We start from the raw sequence: 13,208 nt of genomic DNA, 5'->3' as shown, positions 1-13,208 counted from the left end.
CCAATAGCCCTTCCACCACTCTAACAGTGACAGGAGAACAGCCTCCAGCTCTGCTTGTGCTGTGTCTGCTTGTGCTGTGTCAGCTTTAGTCAGTGTGCCAAGAAACCTGATTGGGTTGTGGGATGGTGTGTGGTGGCATAGACCACCCAGTACCTCATCTTTTCCCAGTGTTCCAGAACTGTTTGGGGTTTTGGAACCAACACCCTCCTCAGCTCTAGTGGACAACACATCCCAGTTAATATTGGCTATTTGAACTTGTGGAGGAGACAGCTCCATCCAACTTCCTGCTCCAGAGGACTTGCTTTTGGTAAGTATTTGCAGTTCTGAAAGCCAAACTGAACTGAGCAAGGATTAAGACAGGTAAGCTTCTCGGAAGTTCTCTGATGTTCCTGAAAATACAGTTATACTGCTTCAAAAAATACTTCACACTCTTACCAGGAAGAGAATACCATCAGGAATAATTATCAGCTCTGTAACAAATCCAATCCTAAATACAACAATCAGAGGAGTGACACAACATGAAAGTTTTTGGACCCAACAGCCTTTTTAAACCTAAACCCAGGCTTTTCAAGTACAAAGCATGCTTAATTCCATTTAATTCAGAAACAACTCAAGGTGCATACTTTTCAGATAAGCATCTATTTGAACCCAAAATGTCAGGACAAAGGGAATAAACAGAACTCTAATTTCATGAAAGATGGTATAGCTCAGTGTAGCATTCTTGCTCTGCTCTTGTGCTTTAACTTGCCTTTTCCAACTTTACTATCAGGATACAGAAGCATGGGTCATAACCACACGTTAAGAATTGATCCTGTCAACAGCTTGTTAGAATGTGGCAAACTGAGTAGGAAAAAATAAACCAACAACCTCTCACTGACAGCTGCCAGTGGTTTTATAATTCAGGTTGTAAATACAAACTATTGTGCAACAAACAAACGTGACAAAGCCTACCTCCGTTAAATTTGTTTATATGATAAAAAAATAAAATATTAAACTGCTTATAGTGCAACACTCTAATAGCATACATAAGTATACCATGCTTTGTAAATTTACTGTTACATTATTTACAGTACATTGCAATGCTTCAAACTAGAGGTGAAAGAACAAAAACAGGTAATGGAAAACATTTACATACAGGTATGAGCCTTACTATTGTCCACCAAACTATCCAGTTCACTTTGCAGACTTGTGTGTTGTGCACATTCCTGCCCCCTACCACAGGACACCTTTCTGTCAGTGGTCTGCTCTGTCTGTAGATAGTGGAAAGATGTTTTTTAAAAACTGCATAGCCTTCAAGCTTTTCTGTTTCTTCAAACACCGTTTGCAAGGACAGCTATAAAATACATAAGAACTCTATTAATTACCCATATCTGATCAATCTGAAAACTGAGCTCTTGAAGTAAGATCAATAAATTTTAATTTCTGTAGGGCCATACCAAAGCTTTAAAGCCCTTTTCTAGCAGTCTCTTAGAAGAATGGAATTGTATAAGAGGAAAGCAGTTCAAGGATACATTATTTAAAATTCTGGGCTTTAATTGGGAGCTAAGCTCCCAGGGCAGAAGAAAAAAACATCAGAATGTAGAATTATGCGCTGCCTTATTTAATGTTCCATAAAGCTTCTGCTGTGTGCACTGCTCAAGCTGATGAATGAATACAGTAAAAGTGATGCAGGAACTATGTCTACAGTGCTTATTTGATATCACTGTCCTTGTACTAGAAAAATAATGATTAATTATAGCAGAATAATTAACTACACAGGGAGAAAGGACTGTCCTAAGAGCCACTGGATACTTCAAGGAGTTATGTAAAATCCAGTGACCATTGAGAAGTGTCTTAAGGACAACTGTCTTCTAAACATAAGCAAGACTAACCACAGAACTGTTCTCAGGAGTTTGTGACTTATGTCTCTTCTCCTACAACTGCTAAAGGGAAAACTTCTTTCCTCACTTTCTCTGAACAACATCTTTGGAAGAACTTTAGAACACTGCACACCTGTTTCCTAGGCTGCAACAGCCCCAGCAGAACTACTTTAGATGACAACACTGCTTAATCAGGAAATAACTACTATTCTCTTTTTTACATTTCTGCTTATAGCAGACAGGAATCAGAATAACTTTAGGCTGATTTTAGGTAGGGGCACAAAAGTCAGTGGAAGTTTGAAATTTAGTGTTATCTTTAATTTTTGAGTCTCAGTGTTTAAGCCTCATTTTCAGAAAAGATTTTATAATACCTTAGGACAAGATACTGTACCATACATCTTGTGAATGCTTACTTGTTTGTTCCCAATGCAAGAGAACTGAATCACTTTCTCTACAGTGCATTAGGCAGCTATTAGCCCTATAATGCATTTCAGGAATAAAGAATTTTAAAATGTTTTCCCCAGCATTACTCCGATTAAGCTAAGATTTAGAAATACTTCAGTAAGAGCTCTAGTCTTCCCAGCAGATGAAAGAAGAAAAACCAAAGATTCAAAACACCAATCCATTCCACTGTGCATTATTTCAATAGATTCTCTGTAACTTACAGGCTAACTGTGAAAAAGACTAGCACATTTATGAAATATGCTAATTTGCCCACCAACCCAAGATTTCTGTAGCCTTACCTTCTGTATCTAAAGTAAGAATTTGGGATTTTGTGTTTTGTTTCTCTAACACCCACATTCTTGAGCACTTTGTGCTTGTGCTCTGCGTGGTGATCTCAGCTGTCTCAAGGCAGCATCTCCATACTGAATACCTGAGCCCATTCTTTCTGGATCCAATTCTCCTGATGAGAAACAAAATGGTCACAAGAATATAGATTATGTGCAAATAATACATTCTAAACTAACCATTAACATTAAAAAAAAGCATAATTATATTCTGATCTATTTATGGAGAGATTATCTCAATTCTATCTGCTTTTAGGCAATTTCAAATCTGAATCATTTTCTCCTCTAATTTAACGATATGCCGTTGATCATGATGACAAAGCAATCTCAGAGTTAGGCTGCAAACAAGAAATGCATTTGCACTACCTTGAGCAAAAGAAAGGTCTAAAATGTTTTCTGTGAATACAGTTAAAAACTTCCTGCTTTCAGTGGCTCATAGGCAAAGAAAATAGTACCGTAGATACCAAGCCAAACAAAAATGGATCAATCTGATGGAAGGATTCCAAAAAGAACTGCTCCTCGGGGAAAATGATCAACCTTTCCAGTTTCTGGTATCCACTTCTACCTACTTCATACCCTCTGTCTTCAGAACTGTTCTTATGGCTGTATGGTGGTCTGGCCAAGAGAGACCTCCATGAGATCCTTATAGTCTCCATTTTTGCATGATTTGATAGATGTGTGCTGGCACAAAAAAACCAGGAGCAGTTCATAGAAAATAAGACTTAATTCTGTGGTGGTAGTGCCTCTTTAAAGCAGTCATCAAACTACAGTATTGTGAAAAACTAGCTATACTTTCTTTTTTCACTTGGGTTTTGGATTTGTTTAGGTTCTTTTTGTTTGTTTGTTTAAAATGAAAGCTGCTGTTTGGCACACTGATTTGACGCAGTAATCAGAAAATTCCTTTGAACATACAATATCATATTATTTTAATCTAAAAATTTATGTTTGGCATTAGAAACGTGTAATTAGAATCCAAGACAGACTTTTTGATATGGCCAACACTTAAAACTTTAAAGATAACAAGCAGCTAGAAAAAAGAAAAACTGGAATGCAAATTAGCTGTAATGATATCTAGCATACAGGAGCCTGTCTCCAGCAGAAACCTGCCCACTTGTGTTGAGAAGCTTCTGGTATATTTCTAGATCTGCAAAAGCAAAAATGATTTCAACTGAGAGGCAGAGAGGTCACTTAGAGAAACAGTTGCTAGGAAACGTCCCTGAATTTTTTAGTATTACTGTTCATACTCTCTTGACTGTATTTCCTGTTACATATGAGAAGCAGAACTTAAGTTATGACTGTCCTGATGTTAGGTTTTTATTCTGGACTACAAAAACTGTCTAATGTCAGGCTTGGTATTTGTAGGGATGCAGCAACCCACAGAACACCAAACCAACACTCAGACCTGACTTAATATAAAGAGGTCTAACCTACACTCAGACCTGATTTTAAGGGAAACATCACCCACAATTCACACCACCACCCCTTTTTGGATATACACATCTCACTTAGACATCCATTCCTATTAAAGCATATGAGAAGCAGCTAGAAAACAAGTAGGTTATTTTACCAAAATGAAATTTTGGGTTTTTTGGTTTAATTCTATTAGAGGACTTTGAATGATGATATTTCCATGTGCACTTTTATTCATTTTAAGATAAAATAAAAGATTTTATAAATAAAAAGCTTAATTTACCTGATTCAATTTTATTGAGTATTTTCCTTGCACACTGTACAAAGGCCTCTTCAACATTTTCCCCCGTTAGAGCACTTGTTTCCAAGAACATCAGCTCTGCATTTGACACCAAAAAAGAATCCTCAAAACAAGTCTGGAATAGCAGGTATAGTAATTCAAAGCATGAAAGCCAGGAGCAATAAAAATATTTTTACAGAGATCTACAGTCAAAAAGCATGGTCCAGAAAACTAACTTTTGATGGCAAAACCACAAAAAACATCCTCTAAAATTTCAGGCACCCTAGAAAGCTGGAATCCTAAGATAACCTGGGCTGTGCATGCAAAACTGCACTTGAAACCAAACTTCATACAGTTTCCCATAAATGGAGGTTATATGCAAAAGCATAGCCATTAACCAGAGTTGGTAGAAAAGACTTTGATTGATAAAAGCAAAACCAGATTTTGCTGATGGGAGGACTGCAGCACAGAAGCTCAGACAAGACCGGCTTTAGCTGACACAGAATATTGTCCTCAGACTAAAAATTCTGAATACTACATGTCTGGATCCATGCCCTGCACTGAACTCAGTTTTCAAGGAATAAAACTCACTGCTTCAAACAGCAGCACAGCCCATACAACTTTGTTATCTACAGAGTCTTTAAGATGCTGAAAAATGGGAATTCATGTCCTTCATTTTCTCCTCAGCTATTTGGAGGCAAGGCACTACCTGAAGTTGTATTACATTTCCTACAGAATTTTTCTCCACATAGAGGGTATTATTAAAGGAGCAGCTGTGAGTGAAGAACCACTGCTAATGAGACTTAAGTAGTACATGTAGTTTTCACTGCAGGCACTGCCTCTCTGGGCCTCAGGTACTGACAGAACTCTTTTCTGTAGACAGGGTACAAAGTACAGCCTAACTGCACAAAAATGTAAATGATCTGAAGGATTATGCATCTTTGAATGCTACATGAAGGTTCTGTACTTACCATTTTCCTGTGCAAACCGGGATGCTTCTAAAAAAGTGACCTCACGATCTGCATCAAGATCCTTTTTGTTTCCACACAGTATTATCACAATATTTTGACTTGCTAACATTCTTGCGTCCGTCAACCAATTAGTAAGTGCATTGTAGGTTTCCCGGCTGTGCAGGAAATTAAACCCTTTATTAGGACACACTCACTTCTCATGAACAGATCACCGAACCAAAACTCAGACAACAAATCTGTGTTTGTGGCAAACAAATTGCTGGTAGTCAGGCAAGGCACCTACACGTCTCAATATACCAGTGATGAACTGGGAAAAACATCAAATTCCTTCATGAAACTATTTTAAAGCTTGAGTTTTTAAAAATCAAAATAAACTAATCACAATATATTAACACACAATTATAAAATAATCACAATTATAAACACACAATTATAAATTGTAAAAATGTGTTAATGTGAAAAGCTAAAATTTTAAGCTCTTATCTAGTTTTAACCTTTTGCGCATGACATTTTGGGATAACAGAACGAGATATTGTTCCACTTGGAATTCAACTGATACTTAAATTACCAGTGGGATTGTAAGAATTTATGAGGCTTGTGCAGATGTGCTTGCCTGAACTTTCACACTGGTGTCAGGACCTACACTGCAGGCAGCCACCCTGCACACACCACTTGCCATTGTAGCAATGGTCAGGGAGAAAGCTTTCAAGCAGTAAGCCTGACAGATGACTTCAGCTGCCCTTAAGCACAGAACACAGATTTCAAAGCCTGCTGAGAGAACCCTTCACTCACAGAACAACAAGCAACAACCTAGTGAACCACCATAAACCAACCCAAAACTCATCTGACAAATATCAGTCAACGGTGGCAGGAAGAACATAAACTAGTGTAATGGTGAGGAGTTTTATTGGCTGCCTATAATATTAAAACATTGAAAGATGCAGAGATGAACAGAATTTTGGCCTGCAGTTAAAGAATGTGTAGGCAGAGCTAGATTCTCCAGAGGATGACCTTCTATCCCAGCACACTCATCAGCAGTTTCCACAAGAAAGGGTGCACCACCTTGGTTAAGGGTGGCTGAAGTCTGCTCTTGTTTCTGTGGCAAGGCTTGCTGAGCCAGTGGCTGCACATGGTCCACCATTATTAGATCAGTGACTGGGGGACCAATCCCCACAAATTTGTGTAAGCCTTTAGGATTGTTCACATCTGACATTCACGGTATCTCATGTAGCAAGTTCCAAAGCTCAAAGATGCACTGAAACAGAAGTACTTATACTTTCTTTCTTTTCTTCCTGCCCAATCTTGTTTAGAGCATTAGGTACTTGGGGGGGAACCACTGTGCATTAATTGGATCTGGTAGTCTATGAACAAAGGAGATGCTGGCTTTCTTACCTGGTTATATCATAGACAAGCAAAGCACCTGCAGCCCCTCTGTAGTAACTCCTTGTTACAGACCTGAAATAGAATCACAAATACACACTTCTGTGGTGTCTTCACTGGTTAAAATCTGGGTTAATATAACATAATCTGTATTATGAAACAGAATTCTTATTTACATATTTAAAACAAAACATGTTTTTGGACAATGTTATCAGCTGTGCAGCAGCAGACTAATTACAACCAGGATTTTGATGAAGCACTTTGGTTAAATATAGCTGTATGAGGATTCTCAGAGTCCATTATGATCCATGTGGCGCTGAAGGTATACAAATCATCATAATACATGACCAGATACAGAACTGGAGGCTGATATCTGGCCAACACACTGAAGAGACCTCGTTAATGAAGACTATATATCACAGCCCAGCTTCATTTAGTCAGAACTATATCCAAAGGACTTGTCTGATTGAAGACATTTACCTGGATTGCTGCCCAAAACTCAGACTTCTACCATCATTCTCACCTTTGTTAATCAACCCCTCTCCCAAAACAAAGAGACTTCAGACACACACTCCATCCTCCCAAAATATATTTAAAAAATTGATGTCCTATTTGATGGTGAATGTACCCAGGAATCCATTAGATTTTTACTGAGTTTTATGCATGCCTCAGATGTAGAACACTTAAAATACAGCATTAAAAGTGCACTGATTGTTATAAGCTGACAAACTGATTGTTTTTTCTCTAAGAAACTTAAGATATCTCAGTCTTTCTAGAAATGTATTCACCCCAATGAATATGACTGATATTTTTCTTCTTTAATAAAACTGTGTATAATTATACTGTGCAATTGCTTTCATGCAGATTTTGAACAGCTTACAGCTTCCCGACATTTACTTACTCCAACCAATAGAAGGTCTCCTAAACACAGAGTTAAGTGCATACTCTTAGTTACAATAGTTAATTATGAATTTGGCTGGTGAGCAAGATTTTAGGCACCTATTCCACTCATATACCTTAACAGAAAATACCCAATGGAAGACAGGGCAGAAACTCAGACCCTGCAAGGCAGCATGGCTCTACCAAAATCCATGGATCTGTGTCACTGTGTCCAGGTTGGAAGGTGAATATGAAAGCAGACAAACAATTCCACTGACCAAAAAGCTTTGCCTGCTTACAAGCAGAGATAAATAATATCCACCACTCACAGCAGCAATTGTAATAACACTTAATAAAATGGCTGAAAGTCATACCTGAGCCGCTCTTGTCCTGCTGTATCCCATATCTGCAATTTGACATATTTACCACCAACATTTATGATCTTTGAACCGAATTCCACTCCTATAGTATGATTTGAGTCATCTTTGACTATGAAAAAAGAAAGAAAACAAAACTTTTTTGAAGAATATTTAGAGTGAGTAGTTTTTACAAAAACCAATTTAGATATTATCAAAAACTCCTCAGTGTTCAAATTACAAACTTCCTGAGCCATCAAATTCAGTGCAGCTCATAAGCTCACTGCCACCACACAGAAATGAATGTTCTTACAATTTTTGACCATTTAGTCAATTCAAACTTAGTAGTAAAAAGGCCTGCTTTAAAAAGTTTACAGTTCACTTTAATAGGTAGTAAGATACCTTTTGTACACTTTTTTCCAACTGTGTTTTGTAATACTTTGATGCCATTTAAAATTAAAATTAATGAGAATGCACACAGTCTTGACCATGAATATGCAAGAGCCAATTCTTCTTTAATGCACAAAGTACTTGCTTTATGTATGCTCTTGATATCACAGAATCTCAGCAATTTACAACTGCTCTTACTAGCAGCAAGGGCTTGTTTCAAGTCTACTCAGAATCAAGCCATGTTCCTTAGTACTTACACATCATTATCCTTAAATATTCCTCAAGAGATAAGGTGAATTACTGTTTGGTTGAAAAAGACAACAGTCACCGTAGATTTACAAAGGTTTCTAAAGGCATATTATTTTTGTTTCATCTTGATACCAAATGTACAATCCAACAGAATTTTTTCTTTTATGTTCATCTCTGAATAACATTCACTATTGAATCTCTATCAATATTTATCATAGACCACAGTCCTTAACAAAGAAAACAGAGTTATTATTTATCTCAAAAGATGCTACAGGCTTTCTAAACCTACTTAAGCAATTCAGCTTTTCTTTCATTATGTTTTCTAGAAGATCCAAGTCTCTTCTATATATCCAGGGAAACTTGCAGCTGCAAATTATACATCTCACAGAAAGTAAGTCTGTATTTTCACCAACATCTTGTTATATTTATTTGAGAATAACAGATTAATGCTCCATATTAGGTTTTAGATTAAAGACAACCAGTGAGCAATAAGGATTTAAAGCACGGTTCTGAACATAATTCTTTACTAAAATCCTCACCTATACAACTAAGAGAATTAGGGGAGCTTCCTTACCAATGACAGGTACTCATGTAGGCAGAGCCTTTACCTCTAGTACAAAGCACTGGAGAATTCTTACTGTCCTTCATATGTACTTACATTTCTTTTCAATAAATTGGTGTAGCAAACAGGATTTTCCAGTTCCAGCATTTCCTATCACCAAGAACTTAAACAGGAAATCTGAAGATTGAAAGAAAAAAAATTGCTAAATTTTAGTATGGACTCACATTTTTGTTACAAGACCAAACCCACAAGCCAGCTATTCTCTTGTAGCTGTTATTTCAAAGAGAAGGGAATAGATGACAAAATTAGCAAAATAGCAATAAATCTAAAGAATTATCCAGTGTCTCCAATAGTGATGTTACACAGCAAGAACTAAGAATTCTTCTTTATGGAGAGGCAAGAAAGACAAAACAAAGCAGAAACAGCTGAATCTGAGTTCAGTTAAAATAGGCTCAACCACAGGTAAATAGTTGGCTTGTATTCCAGGAATGTGTTTTAAGAGCGTGTAAGGTATTAACTATCATCAACACAAACATATAATGATATCATTTCTCAAAATCTAAAACTCCAGAGAGGGGTGGTTGTAGTTGGGTTTGTTTTTGGGTATGGTTTTCTTTTGTTTTTAACTTACCTTAATTTGAAATTATCTATTAACAGTTTAATACTCATACTTTGATTTTAATCCTTGTATAGCTGGGACAACCACAGTATTTCTCTGCAAAATTTAGAGGGAATAAATAATTTTTATTCTGGGATGCCTAGTTTCACATTTCTTCCACATGTTAAATTAATACACATGTATTTCTGTTACCTATTTATGAGCCATTTATGTCAATGTTCATTGGTAATACACATATTCAAGATTTATGGCCCATTTCTATTGTTTCAACAGTTACATAAAAAGCTTTAATGCTACCACCACAAATCTGCTTTCAGTTTTGCTAAAGACTGAAGAAAGCTTCCCTGTCTTACAGCTCTCAAAAATGGTAAACTGATTAGAAAGCTTACAACTGCTTCCCCTAATATACTGCTACCAAGGCAATCTTTACAGCTCATACAAGATTCCCTATTTATTTTTCTACTAGCAGCAGAATTTTTATTGCACTGTTTCTCTAAGAAAGAGAATGCAAGGAAAATGACTTAGTTTGCAATATCAACAAAAATAAAAACATTAATTTTGTTAAGAGTGTTCAAAGCTGTCAAGTGGGCTACATGGGTATTGGCCCAGGGGATGGTGTAATAAAAAGAAAAATTATGCTAAGTAAGTCAAAGAACTGATAAAATCCTCTACCAGGACCTCATTTGTGTACTTAGTTTCAAAAATTGAATTTAAGATGCACACAGATCTATGCGCTCATTCCATTTAATGAAGGAATTACTTGTTATAGTATATCAAACACTCCCTAGCAATGGTAAAAGGAACAAGCAAGTTTCTCAAAGGGTAAGAAGATTCCCACTGTTAAAAAGGCAGGGCTGTGAGTCCTGGAAGTGTCTACTATTCTTCATCTTCATCTGTCTTCTGGATCTTATTAATACTTAAAATCAAATAATATTTTACTAAGGATTTTTGCTTTTTTTACATTTTGTCCCTCTTGTTTCAAATGCTGTAACAGGCTTGGAATAGATTCTGAATTTTACTCTTCTCAGAAGACGGCTGTTTCTTGCTCACAAATATGACCATTTAAATGCTCAAGACTTTCTGTTTCAAAATCCTTTCATTTGTCACGCCCCCACCCAGCTGCTCATACTTTCTGGATTAAAAAAAAAAGTTACAAAATGGATTTTCCTTCAGGTTGCAAAAACTTTGTTAACTCCTCTAAAGAAGGGCCCTTCATGTCATCTCAACTGCAAAACACGCTGAAGCTGAGAAGCCTTCACTCTACCAAGTCTCCACTGTTAGCATGAAATGTATCATAAATAGCCCAATGTGTTAGTTTAAGAAAAAAATCATCTCAAAGAAAGCCAAGTTTCAATTTTTATGGATCAAATATCACTGGTTAGCTGCCTTTTACACCACTTTCTATATTTAAACTACTTTGTGTGTGTGTGTGTAATCTCACTGGTTTTATCACTTTCAGAGTACCTCAAAATGCAAGATATTCTGAGACACAGACATTTAAAATAATCTGTTTCTGATTCTGACATTTTTCCAAACATAAATCTGAAATCCAACTAAAACTGGTTCTACTTTGTATCTGGTGAATGCTGTTTGTCAGATTTCCTCCTTAAAACAATTATAAAATTTATGTTTACCTTCCTTTTTCTCCAACAGAAGCTTCATGTTATTGACAGTACTACAACAGCTACTGCAAACCTAAACCAGGGAAAGACTAAAACCAAAACTCCATTCCCCCACTAATTTGCACTGTAACTGCAAGCACTGGTTGTCAGATGTGGCCTAGGAAGGCGAATTTGTGCAGCCCACAAACCCACAGTGAGCAGCAAATGGAACACACTGCTCCCTTCTGCACAGAGAGGCTGCAGGCCACCCAGGCCTTGGGACAGCCATGTCACTGCCAGACACTGATCTGGAGGAGCATCAGAACAGCAGTGTATTTTCCCCTGAGGTGTTTTAAGTTGAGCTGCTTTATATTTTGCTCTGAAAGCAACAGTGCTATATGGGGATTTTATATTAATGCCTTTAAATTGATATTATCTTTTAGCAGCACTTCATAATAGACTCCTAATTTCTATGCAGATTCTACTGTGCCAGACAAATTTAAAAGAGACTCTCCTACAAATAAATTGCTTAGATGCCAGTTCAATGCCTGCTTACTTTTTAGTAGACAAAAAATAAATTTCTATCTGACAAAATAGCAAATGGGCTTTTTAAGATGAAACTTGAAACTAGTCACAATTAACTTTTTCCACAGGATGAAGATAAGAGAAATGTGTTTTATTCCACCAAACTAAGAGAAATGTGTTTTAGTCCACTTCATAAAATGAAAATATCAGCCTTCTAACAAAAATTTTAAAAACTTTCTCCACCAAAGGCAGCAATGTTTCCAAACACATGTAGACTTTAAGACACTGTTACCTTCACAAATACAACCATGCTTCTATCCTTTTAAACTCATGTAAATTATTCAAACTAACAAAAAGCTTTTAGACTTATGTTATCAGTTTATCCATGAGCACTGGATAACATGGTTCAAGAAATATGGAATACTCTGCACATTCAATCAACTGCAAAGAAGGACAAGAAAAAGGCTTTGCCAATACTAAATGTTAAAAATACCAAGATTTAACAAACTTTAAAGTTCACAGCCCAGCCTATTAACAAATAAGGTAATACCAGGAAAGAACAGGGAGAACATTTTTCATCTTGTTATTCTGCAACTTCTTTCTTATAATGTCATTCTGTATGACAAGCAGTACCACATCAACTACATTTTTATTACTTATTTTAGCACATGATTTAGGATATGAAATGTTTTCCCTTTAAGCTGTACAGATGTATATAAAATTTAGCACAGTTTGGAAGCACAGAAATCAAATGAGATTGGGTAGACGGCTTCTTTTAGACCATCACTGCGGACTCAAACTTTATATATTCATTCTTGGCAATTTCAGCAAATGCAACTCACATTCTAGTGTTTGCACTACTTCTTAATTGCTCTAGTTTTCCTTTTTGGTGTCCTCTTCCCAGAGGAGGTAGTTCACTTCATTTAACAGCTTTTTTTATCTCCTTTTTTTTCCCCTATTGACAAAGCAGCTCAGAGCTCCAGCATTCCAGTCAGCTGCCAATGCTGTCACCCTAGAGAAACTTTTCCCTAGAGAAACTTTTCTTTTGAATTCTGTTGTTCCTCCTTCATAGAAAAGCTGAAAAGCAACATCATTCAGATGTTACAAATGCTTGCTGCCATGCTGGCTACTGAGAAGGTCTAGAAAAGTTAAAGCACTTTGCCTTCAAATAAGATCATCTTTATACAGAAGGGATTTAGGATCAAAACTGAACTCTGTGCTAAAGGGAAGAAAGGTTACAAAACATGCACTACAGAAATCATAAGGAGATGAAACACAGCATAGCATGGCTGTTTAAGGAAATAAAGCATTATAAAGAATCAGCTTACTCCCCTCTGAG

The 13,208-nt window shown here is 36.6% G+C and overlaps 1 protein-coding gene across 1 annotated transcript; it reads right to left on the bottom strand.

Moving 5' to 3' along the window:
- Positions 1-874: 874 nt before the first annotated feature.
- Positions 875-12,179, bottom strand: RAB4A (RAB4A, member RAS oncogene family). The gene is made up of 8 exons (XM_031058767.1): positions 12,162-12,179; positions 9,221-9,326; positions 7,942-8,056; positions 6,701-6,763; positions 5,309-5,463; positions 4,341-4,436; positions 2,603-2,763; positions 875-1,333 (listed from the first exon to the last, which is right to left on the bottom strand). The coding sequence occupies exons 1-7, from the start codon at positions 12,177-12,179 to the stop codon at positions 2,648-2,650; spliced, it is 669 nt and encodes a 222-aa protein (XP_030914627.1). The 3' UTR covers positions 875-1,333; positions 2,603-2,647.
- Between the last annotated feature and the right edge of the window lie 1,029 nt (positions 12,180-13,208).

The sequence above is a fragment of the Geospiza fortis genome, unplaced genomic scaffold, assembly GCF_000277835.1.
Source record: "Geospiza fortis unplaced genomic scaffold, GeoFor_1.0 scaffold381, whole genome shotgun sequence".
Lineage (NCBI taxonomy): Eukaryota > Metazoa > Chordata > Aves > Passeriformes > Thraupidae > Geospiza > Geospiza fortis.
The sequence above is the reverse complement of the archived record's forward strand: the minus strand, read 5'-3'. Positions and strand labels throughout refer to the sequence as shown.